The 11984-nt window shown below is 45.1% G+C and overlaps 1 protein-coding gene across 1 annotated transcript in view; it reads right to left on the bottom strand.

Annotated features, from left to right (window-relative positions):
* Positions 1-243: 243 nt before the first annotated feature.
* Positions 244-11984, bottom strand: part of LOC139368373 (chondroitin sulfate proteoglycan 4) — a 115859-nt gene continuing 104118 nt past the window's right edge. Inside the window, exons 9-10 of the mRNA XM_071107161.1 lie at positions 8111-8294; positions 244-7658 (exon numbers count right to left, since the gene is read on the bottom strand). Coding sequence (XP_070963262.1) covers positions 5779-7658; positions 8111-8294 — 2064 coding nt within the window. The 3' untranslated portion in view covers positions 244-5778. The remainder of the gene's footprint in view (positions 7659-8110; positions 8295-11984) is intronic.

Below are 11984 nucleotides of genomic sequence, written 5' to 3'. Positions count from 1 at the left end.
TGCACTGAGGGAGTGCAAATCCTAGTCTCAGTTACAGTAATTTCAATTCTTTCAGATGAGTCAAAAAAATGTATACAAGTTTCTCTGTGTGAAATAAAATGAAATATCACTCAACCAGTGAGTCTTTGTAAGTAGAGCTACCTGTCATCAAGCAACTGATGTAACAGTAGAGCTAGAGCACACAAAGGCCTCTGTGTATAAATCATCTTCTATAAAACAGTCAAAAACAACCTCAAAGACATATTCCATGGACATAACTCTTTATTTGTCTGAGGATTGGAATTTTATGACAATTGAAGGCACATGTTGTTGGGTTGCATTTACAAAGTACACCTCTGACAAACCAAATAGCCAAGTCTATGTATGGCAGAAGTGACCAAAACAAATAAATAAAAGCAGAAACATATTAGGGGTGATATGCAAAGACACCCTCAACAGGAAGAGGGAAAGAGACAACTGCGGAAAAGTGCAAATATAGAAAATATGGCATATTAGCATTGCAAATCAAATAAAAACAATTTGTCTTAAAGAGTTATTTTTATTCTATGAGGTATGCACAAGCAATGGTATTTAAAAATATAACATTTCAAAAATAGCCATCAAGGCATGGACTTAATCAATTAAACAGAAACAAAACAACAAGGCTCCTTGCCTATAATAATACTGTAAAAGGAATCACAATTCAGACATTTCCTGAGCTATCTCCTGAATGGTGTATCTGATACCAATATTATACTGTAATATCATGCTCTACAGATAATAGTTAAAAAAAAAAAAAAAAAAACAGCAACAGCCTCTAAAAGTAACAAGGTAATGTGTAGCTATCTAAATAAAATAGATATAATACTGGTACATACAGTGCATCCTGAAACTATTCAGACCCCTTCCCTTATTCCACATTTTGTTACGTTACAGCCTTATCCTAAAATTGATTAAATACAGTTTTATCCTCATCAATCTACACACAATACTGACAATAATGACAAAGTGAAAAACAGGTTTTTAGAAATTTTGGCTAATGTATTAAACATACGAAACAGAAATACCTTATTTAAATAAGTATTCAGACCCTTTGCTATGAGACTTGATTGAGCTCAGGTGCATCCTGTTTCCGTTGATCATCCTTGAGATGTTTCTACAACTTGTCCACCTGTGGTAAATCCAATTAATTGGACATGATTTGGAAAGGCACACACCTGTCTATATAAGGTTGCACAGTTGACAGTCCATGTCAGAGCAAAAAACAAGCCATGAGGTCGAAGGAATTGTCCGTAGACAGGATTGTGTCTAGGCACAGATCTGGGGAAGGGTACCAAAAAATGTCTGCAGCATTGAACGTCCCCAAGAACACAGCGGCCTCCATCCTTCTTAAGTGGAAGAAGTTTGGAACCACCAAGACTCTTCCTAGAGCTGGCTGCCCAGCCAAACTGAGAAATCAGGGGAGAAGGGCCTTGTTCAGTGAAGTGACCAGGAGGAGGAGCCTAATGGTCACGGACAGAGCTCCAGAGCTCCTCTGTAGAGATGGGAGAACCTTCCATAAGGACAACCATCTCTGCAGCACTCCACCAATCAGGCCTTCATGGTAGAGGGGCCAGATGGAAGCCACTCATCAGTAAAAGGCACATGACAGCCCACTTGGAGTTTGCCAGAAGACACCTGAATGAAACCAAGATTGAACTCTTTGGCCTGAATGCCAAGTTTCACGTCTGGAGAAAACCTGACACCATCCCTATGATGAAGCATGGTGGTGGCAGTATCATGCTGTGGAGATGATTTTCAGAGGCAGGGACTGGGAGACTAGTCAGGATCGAGGGAAAGATGAACGGAGCAAAGTACAAAAAGATCCTTGAAGAAAACCTGCTCCAGAACGCTCAGGGCCTCAGACTGGGGCGAAAATTCACCTTCCAACAGGACAACAACCCTAAGCACATTGCCAAGACAACACAGGAGTGGTTTCTGGACAAGTCTCTGAATGTCCTTGAGTGGCCCAGCCAGAGCCCGGACTTGAACCCGATCGAACATCTCTGGAGAGTCCTGAATATAGCTGTGCAGTGGCACTCACCATCCAACCTGACACAGTTTGAGGATCTTCAACAAAGTACTGAGTAAAGGGTCTGGATACTTATGTAAATGTGATATTTAAGTTTTTTTGAATGTAGATTGATGAGGAAAAAATCAATCAAATCCATTTTAGAATAAGACTGTAACGTAACAAAATGAGGTCTGAATACTTTCTGAATGCACTGTATATAGTCATTTCAAAGGAAAATAAATGTACAACTGTTGCCAAAATGTGTTATACTGTTAGATTTTGTAACGATACTAACCTTCAGGCCCATTGATTTTCATCAAATGATAAAATACATCAAACAATATTCTCATATAATTGGTGATTATATGATAATTATCTTTACCCTTTATATTGTCTAATTCCGAACAAATTTTTTCCTAATTTGACAACTTCACAACAGTCAGCAGCTAATTTAATTTAAAAGCAACAGAGCATATACAAGGTAATAGGCACCGTTAAATTAAATTAAAGAGGACATTTGGTTAGTAAATGTAGTAACAGTAAAATAATACACGTTTCTGTAAATTGTGGTTGATTTGACTTACGACCTATTATTTTCTATCAGATAACTATATCAAAAGAAAAGAAAACACCCTGCAGTGCACTGACAGTAAATAACTGCTTTAATGTTATTTTGATGGAGTTTCTTACTCAAACTATGCGTGTCCATCAATGTCTATCTTGAATTGTTTTTGTGCTAATTTTCAGGTTAAGTCTATAGATAAACATTTCAACACCACCAGGATGTGATGCCAATTTGAGTGTTATTACTTATGGCATAAGCTGTACACTGTATCTCCTGAAATTGCAAGATTGTACTGTACCTTCATCTGGTCAACTTAATTATGGAATGCAAACCGCTAATGGGACACAAAAGCTCATCAGCACAGAATACCTAGCCTGGCCGCAGATGTGTTTGTGCTGTCTTGCCAAATAACAACAACCATAGCAGTTGGAAAGACATCAAACAGATCTGGGACCAAGCTAGAGAATAACCTCTCACAGAATGTGCTATACTACATGATCCAACCAGTGGAGCTTAGGTAAAACACCTATCCTATCACAGACGTTTCTCTCAACTTCACATATAGAAATCAGAGCCTTTATTAAACATTAATTGCAGGCTGGGAAAATAAAACTCTGGCAGTTCTAAAATGACCTCACCGCTGCTTGTCAGCCAATAGAGTTGCTTTTAAGACAGCCACTCATGAGTCACGTCCTGTCTGTGGTGCCGAAATGTTATACTATGCAGTTTTTTGTCATCAGTGTCATGTCAGTCCTTTGAATCCAAGCAAGTGGTTCAGTTTTGAGCAACTCTTTAGCATTGAAAGGCTAAATGAAAGGATACGATTAAAAGCTGGTTGAAAGATCTAGGGTCAATTCAATCAAACTGCCTTAGCAATGTTTAGGGAGCATCTTTTCACAATTACTGCCCTGAGACACTTGTGCCATCATATGAACAATTGAAGTATATTCCCGTGAGGGTAGTCTATTTGGAATTGGAAAAATAACCAGAGCCATTTATTTGGATTATATTTATATATAAAGATATACAGTATCTCGTTATTAAAAGTAGTTAAACCTACACCCCGGTTTATCATTAATCAAGGAACAAACAGGTTGTGTGTGTGTGTGCATGTGTGTGTGCATGTGTGTGTGCATGCATGCATGTGAGTGTCTGAGGCCCTGCAGTGGGCTGGGTCAGACTACAAAGCCAGATACAGCCAAGGAAAACACAGCTCTCCGTCTAGCACAACCCCGTCCCCAGACCATGGAGGAGGCCAGAGGCTGGGGTTATGGTGGGAAATTGCCAGGGTGGACGCCCCGATGGGAAACAGGGCTTGATTTGGCTTTTGATCTGGGCCATGTAGTCACTGTATGCCAGCCAATGGGATGGGGGTGGTGGTCTTCCAACAAGTGAAGAGTGAAGGGGAGGAGGGGTGGAGGGAAGGGGGGGCAAAATAACTGGTATGCAGCCCGGCTGTGCAGTTATTTTAAGAGAGAACCTCTGGAAATACACTTAAGGCTGTCTACACAGCCACTTTAGAGGGACAGCCCAGCTGAGGACAAAGATAAGTCAAACTTTGGGATGTTGTTAGAAAACTAAACACCCCAGTAGTCATTTCTTGGTCCACCAAATAAAGTTACAACAGTGTTGGTTGAACAGACATTATTCGTAATGCATCTATATACTTTTGAACAGAGATGTACAATAATATTTCCAATAGTGCCAAATAGATCTTTTCACAACCTAAACTCAATGGCAAAACTTAAGGATTCTTCTTAGTTCTAAATACTAAGTTGAGATATTTCTAAACTTATAGTGTGAAAAAACTGCAGGTGGTAATCGAAATGCTCTTTAATATCTGCTTTCAGTTTAGTGTTCTTCTTATCTGGACTGCCAGATGGTGAAGCATGATTCATCATTCCAGAGAATGTGTTTCCACTGCTCCAGAGTCCAATGACTGCGAGCTTGGCATTGTGCATGGTGGTCTTAGGCTTGGTTGCGGCTGATCGGCCATGGAAACCCATTTCATGAAACACCCGACGAACAGTTCTTGTGCGGACGTTGCTTCCAGAGGTGGTTCGGAACTTGTTAGTGAGTGTTGCAACCGATGACAGATTATTTTAAAGCGCTATGCGCTTCAGCTCTCGGCTGTCCCTTTCTGTGAGCTTGTGTGACTTCGCGGCAGAGCTATTGTTGCTCCTAGATGTTTCCACTTCGCCATAACAGCACTTACAGTTGACCGGGGCAGCTCTAGCAGGGCAGAAATTTGATTAACTAACTTGTTGGAAAGGTGGCATCCTATGTCGGTTTGTTGAAAGTCACTGAGCTCTTCAGCATGGGCCATTCTACTGCCAATGTTTGTTTATGGAGATTGCATGGCTGTGTGCTCGGTTTTATACACTTGTCATCAACGGGTGTGGTTGAAGTAGCCGAAACCACTAATTTGAAGGGGTGTCCACATACTTTGGTGATGTAGTGTATATCCAAATAGAAGGCTCTGCCCAAAACCCCTCAGATTTGATTCTACAACAGGACAAATGTCATATGTGGCTTTGTAAATACTGCAACAGAAGTTAGATTGAATTGGGGCCGAACAACAAAGCAAACAAAAAAAATACATGGTCAATAATACATTTATAGAATAATAATCAAAAACAAAAGGCAGTTTTTCCTTTTCCTTCATACAGCATAGATCTACCTTATTGAGTTGAATTATGTACACACTTGTCCACCTTTACTGTTAAAGCAAAACTACAATAAAACTATTACCAAAACTTCAAATAAATCTGTTTATGTAGTCAAATTAGTAATATTGTCCTATAATAGCATACTGAATATATTGTGGCAGCACACAAATTTTTAGCAAGCACAATATGTCCTCATTTGTGCCCTGTGAAAAAGTACATCATAGATGTCCAGCAGTTGTCCTAAAAATAAATATACGTGTTAGGCAAAACCCTCTTAAGTTTAATGGTGACATTTTTACCAATGGAAATATTCAGTGTTTCTTGACCTGAGGATTGGCACAACGTTAATATGTGATAGTGAAATGTCCAATGATATCAAAACATACACATTTCTTAAGACTATCATGGCAAAAAGGACTTTAACACTGAAAAGGAATGATTCAAGAAGGCCGCATTCAAAATGGTAGAGGATCTTCCTCTCTGTTTCCTATGTCTAAGCAATCAGTCAACTCTCATACCCAGTACTGGTTCTTTTTTAACTCCGGGTTCGTTGTCCGACAGTGCTGCAGCAATTCTGGGTCGGCGTCTTTGGAGTCCATTTGGGACATGGGGATGTTATTGGCCGGGTCGGTTTTCCGGAAGGTCTCCTGGCTGATCTCTCCGTTTTTGGGCTTGGAGCCAGCCACCGTCTGCACATTGTGTTTGCCCGTCTTGTTGCGACGCACCAAGTAGAAAGCCAAGATGGCCACCAGCAGGAGGAGGAGCAGGAGGATCAGAATGGGGATGAGGATGGACCACAGGTTGTTCCTCCTGGACACCACTGGTTTCCTATGGGAGTCTTTGTCAGTGTAGGCAGTGGTAGGGGCATCTCCTCCTTGAGGCCAGTCCATGTTGCCCCTCCAGCGAGGGCTGGCTGGGGTGATGCGTGGGGACCCCGCCCCTCCAGGGAGGTCGTTGCTATTGGACCATGCAGACCCGCCAGGGACCTTAAGGAGAGTGGCCGGGTAGACCGCTGAGGCGTTGTAAGGGGTCGTCTTGAAGGAGAGAACGCACTCAGCTGGAGGGACCCCGTGCGCCTTGAGCAGGAAGCGAGCCACGTCCTGAGCTTGGCTGCCTCCTGTTCCATTCAGGATCTCCATGGCTACACGTCCCTCATCCAGTTCTTTCTGGGTGAACGTGTCCACGGGCTGGCCATCTCCCTCTGGCCCTCTCCCGCCAGCCCTCACGAAGCGGGCGCCTTGCGGTTGCTGGATGACGCTGAAGGTGGGTGATGTCCGGGTCTTGTTGGCCAGCGGCGTGGCATCCAGCAGCTTCTTGTCCAGCAGCACGGTGGCACCCCGTGGCAGCAGGAGTTCCTGGGGGATGTTGGCCAGAGGCTTGACCGTAATGTTGAGGACAGAGGAGACATTGGCCGCCCGGCTCCGGGCCACAAAGGCCACGCTGTCCCGGGGCGAGGTGGACTTGATGAAGCGAACGCTCACCCGGCCCTCCCTTATCTGGGTCTGGGTGAAGGCCGACGTGGGCTGCCGGTCCACCATGACGGCAGCGTACTTGGGCACACTGGTGATCTTGTAGAGGACTTCCTCCTCATTGGGGCCACCTGTGGTGGCCCTCAACATCTCCTCTGTCACTAGGGTTTCGTCGTCCCCCTGCAGCACCTGGATCTCTGGGGCTTTGGCCAGCACCAGCGTCCGGGCCAGGACTCCTACATGGAGAGTGTGCGGCTCAGTGTGGTGCTTCCCGTCCGACACAGTGAACTCTATGAAGCCGTCCGACAGGCTTCCGTCACTGACAAAGCCCACCTGGCCCTTGTTGACCGCCTCCTGGGTGAACGTGGAGATGTGGTCGCCCTTGGTGGCATCCACCAGCCGCCCGTTGGTAGGCGCCTTGGAGACTGTGAAGCGCACCTCATCAGGCGTGCTGTCCTCGTCGCGGGTGTTGAGGTACTTTTGGGTGATCACCGTCATGGAGCCCTGGAGAACCTCCAGAAGAACGTCCAAGCTCACCAGCTCTGGAGGACTAGAGTCCCTTCTCCGGATCGAGATGTTGAAGACCTCCTCCAGGACCACTGCCTGGGCTGGGGAAGGGTGAAGGATGCCGCGGCCCTGGGAGTTGAGCCGGGCTCGGAAGGAGAAGCTGTCCACGGAGGCTCCAGAGTCATCGTGGAGGTATTCCAGCTCGCCCTGCGCCACATCCTCCTGCATGAAGTAGGGGGCACCCTGGGGCAGATTCAGGCCCCCCAGGGTGACTCTCCCATGGGCCGGGAAGCGGCGCACCTCAAAGACCACGTCCAAGAGACCTCGCTCCGCCTCGGGGAGGCTGGCCAGCAGGTTGGAGGCGTCCAGGATGGAACTGTCAATCACCTTCCTCTGACCTTGCACTATGTCCAGACCTGAAAAGAAAAATAATATACAAGATTATCCATTGATGTATAGGGCCACATACCCTTTCTTTATATGACATTTGAAATAACTTTTTTATTTTCTTGTAATGCTTCTTTGTAATTATGCCATGAACAGACCTGATTCAATAAACCTGCAATAGCAATATTGTTTACAGAACATTTTGTTTACAAACTGCTGCCTGACACACATGCATATCTTACACTGATAACAGACAGCCAGACCTGTGTCAAATACATACTGTATGTCAAGTCAGCTTGATATATCTTACTCAGTAGAACCACCGGAATAGTCACTAGTGCTAGCTAGTACACAGTTATCTGCATTTTTAGATGTTGTGAAACGCCTTGAATCCCATACAATGACTGACCTGGACACCATTTTCTTTGGTATCCACCACTTTTGACATGGCACCTGCCCAGATCCATGTGGGTCTACCTACCTCTGTTCTTCCAGAGCTGTGAGGAGATGTTGTGGCTGGCTGCGGAGTAGGACACGGTGATGGGGAGGACGTGATGCACAGCGGGGGCTGGAGGGGAGGAGAGCAGGAGCTCCACAGAGTCCCGGACCACCCAGAAGGGCTTCTCAGGCATCTGGTGCTCGTAAAAGACGGCCCCGGACTCCAGCTGTGGGGAAGAGCAGAGGATTGGACATTGTTCATTAAGGCAACGTTTTAAATGTTTAGCAACAAAAATGAGCATTTCTCATTAGACAAGACCAGGTAGTCCCTCCCTGTTTCAGCATGTAATCTTTAGTTTGGCGCTTAATTAATGAATACGACCCAGGTAGCTGTGTGTTTGTATGTGTGTGTATACGCGTTTGTGAGTGAGTGAGAGAGCGAGCGTGTTTGTGTGGGCGTCAGAACTGGGTTCAAATATCTCAATTACTTTCACATACAGTGGGCTCCAAAAGTATTGGGACAGTGACAAATGTCTTTGGCTTTGTACTCCAGCACTTTGGATTTGAAATTAAACAATAACTATGAGGTTAAAGTGCAGCCTTGGTGAACTGTGTAGAAAGTACAGCACTTTTGTACATAGTCACCCCATTTTAGAGGATAAAAGTATTGGGACAAAGGACATATTCAGATATATTTTATTTTGAAAAGATAAGTAGTTGAATATTTTAATGTATTTGGAAATACACAGTATTTTCAAATACAATTTTTAAATACTTGGGTTAAATGCATGCGAGTGTATTTGAGTCACTGTATTTTAGTATTTGAAATACGATTTAGCAGAATATGATTTATGCAAATAACCATTAATAACAATTACTTGTTTTGAGGTGTATTTGAAAAATGCTCAATGACTATTTTTTAAATTTCATTTATTTCACCTCTATTTAACCAGGTAGGCTAGTTGAGAACAAGTTCTCATTTACAACTGCGATCTGGCCAAGATAAAGCATAGCAGTGTGAACAGACAACAACACAGAGTTACACATGGAGTAAACAATAAACAAGTCAATAACACTTGTGCAAAAGGCATGAGGAGGTAGGCGAATAATTACAATTTAGAAGATTAACACTGGAGTGATAAATGACCAGATGGTCATGTGCAGGTAGAGATACTGGTGTGCAACATATATACAGAGAAAAGAGTCTGCCCGAGAATTGAACCCTGTGGCACCCCCATAGAGACTGCCAGAGGACCGGACAACATGCCCTCCAATTTGACACACTGAACCCTGTCTGCAAAGTAGTTGGTGAACCAGGCAAGGCAGTCATTAGAAAAACCGAGGCTACTGAGTCTGCCGATAAGAATATGGTGATTGACAGAGTCGAAAGCCTTGGCCAGGTCGATGAAGACGGCTGCACAGTACTGTCTTTTATCGATGGCGGTTATGATATCGTTTAGTACCTTGAGCGTGGCTGAGGTGCACCCGTGACCGGCTCAGAAACCAGATTGCACAGCGGAGAAGGTACGGGGGGATTCGAGATGGTCAGTGATCTGTTTGTTGACTTGGCTTTCGAAGACCTTAGATAGGCAGGGCAGGATGGATATAGGTCAGTAACAGTTTGGGTCCAGGGTGTCTCCCCCTTTGAAGAGGGGGATGACTGCGGCAGCTTTCCAATCCTTGGGGATCTCAGACGATATGAGAGAGGTTGAACAGTCTGGTAATAGGGGTTGCGACAATGGCGGCGGATAGTTTCAGAAATAGAGGATCCAGATTGTCAAGCCCAGCTGATTTGTACGGGTCCAGGTTTTGCAGCTCTTTCAGAACATCTGCTATCTGGATTTGGGTAAAGGAGAAGCTGGAGATTAGCTGCGGGGGTGGGGGGGGGGGGGGGGGGGGGGGGGGGGGGAGCTGTTGGCCGAGGTTGGAGTAGCCAGGAGGAAGGCATGGCCAGCCGTTGAGAAATGCTTGTTGAAGTTTTCGATTATCATGGATTTATCGGTGGTGACCGTGTTACCTAGCCTCAGTGCAGTGGGCAGCTGGGAGGAGGTGCTCTTGTTCTCCATGGACTTTACAGTGTCCCAGAACTTTTTGGAGTTTGTGTTGCAGGAAGCAAATTTCTGCTTGAAAAAGCTGGCCTTTGCTTTCCTGACTGACTGCGTGTATTGGTTTCTGACTTCCCTGAATAGTTGCATATCGCGGGGACTATTCGATGCTATTGCAGTCCGCCACAGGATGTTTTTGTGCTGGTCGAGGGCAGTCAGGTCTGGAGTGAACCAAGGGCTATATCTGTTCTTAGTTCTGCATTTTTTTAACGGAGCATGCTTATCTAAGATGGTGAGGAAGTTACTTTTAAAGAATGACCAGGCATCCTCAATTGACGGGATGAGGTCAATATCCTTCCAAGATACCCGGTCCAGGTCGATTAGAAAGGCCTGCTCGCAGAAGTGTTTTAGGGAGCTTTTGACAGTGATGAGGTGTGGTCGTTTGACTGCGGACCCGTAGCGGATACAGGCAATGAGGCAGTGATCGCTGAGATCCTGATTGAAGACAGCGTGGGTGTATTTGGAGGGCCAGTTGGTCAGGAAACGTCTATGAGAGTGCCCTTGTTTACAGATTTAGGGTTGTACCTGGTGGGTTCCTTGATGAGTTGTGTGAGATTGAGGGCATCTAGCTTAGATTGTAGGACTGCCGGGGTGTTAAGCATATCCCAGTTTAGGTCACCTAACAGAACAAACTCTGAAGCTAGATGGGGGGGCGATCAATTCACAAATGGTGTCCAGGAGCTGGGGGGGGGGGGGGGGGGGGGGGGGGGTGTCGGTAGCAGGCGGCAACAGTGAGAGACTTATTTCTGGAGAGACTCATTTTTTAAATTAGAAATTCGAACTGTTTGGGTATGGACCTGGAAAGTATGACATTACTTAGCCTGCAATCTCTGCAGTAGACTGCAACTCCTCCCCCTTAGGCAGGTCTATCTTGACGGAAAATGTTACAGTTGGGTATGGAAATCTCAGAATTTTTGGTGGCCTTCCTAAACCAGGATTCAGACACGGCAAGGACATCAGGGTTGGCAGAGTGTGCTAAAGCAGTGAGTAAAACAAACTTAGGGAGGAGGCTTCTGATGTTGACATGCATGAAACCATGGCTTTTTCGATCACAGAAGTCAACAAATGAGGGTGCCTGGGAACATGCAGGGCCTGGGTTTATCTCCACAACACCCGCGGAACAGAGGAGGAGTAGGATGAGGACTTTCAACTCCCTCCAAAGATTTTCTATGGGGTTGAGATCTGGAGACTGGCTAGGCCACTCCAGGACCTTGAAATGCTTCTTACGAAGCTACTCCTTCATTGCCCAGGCGGTGTCTTTGGGATCATTGTCATGCTGAAAGACCCAGCCACATTTCATCTTCAATGCCCTTGCTGATGGAAGGAGGTTTTCACTCAAAATCTCACGATACATGGCCCCATTCATTCTTTCCTTTACACGGATCAGTCGTCCTGGTCCATTTGCAGAAAAACAGCCCCAAAGCATGATGTTTCCACCTCCATGCTTCACAGTAGGTATGGTGTTCTTTGGATACAACTTAGCATTCTTTGTCTTCCAAACACAACAAGTTGAGTTTTAAGCAAAAAGTTATATTTTGGTTTCATCTGACCATATGACATTCTCCCAATCTTCTTCTGGATCATCCAAATGCTCTCTAGCAAACTTCAGATGGGCCTGGACATGTACTGGCTTAAGCAGGGGGACACGTCTGGCACTGCAGGATTTGAGCCCTAGGGGCGTAGTGTGTTACTGATGGTAGGCTTTGTTACTTTGGTCCCAGCTCTCTGCAGGTCATTCACTAGGTCCCCCGTGTGGTTCTGGAATTTTTGCTCACTGTTCTTGTGATCATTTTGACCCCACGGGGTGAGATC

This window comes from Oncorhynchus clarkii, chromosome 2, assembly GCF_045791955.1.
Source record: "Oncorhynchus clarkii lewisi isolate Uvic-CL-2024 chromosome 2, UVic_Ocla_1.0, whole genome shotgun sequence".
NCBI classification, from domain to species: Eukaryota; Metazoa; Chordata; class Actinopteri; order Salmoniformes; family Salmonidae; genus Oncorhynchus; species Oncorhynchus clarkii.
The sequence above is the reverse complement of the archived record's forward strand: the minus strand, read 5'-3'. Positions and strand labels throughout refer to the sequence as shown.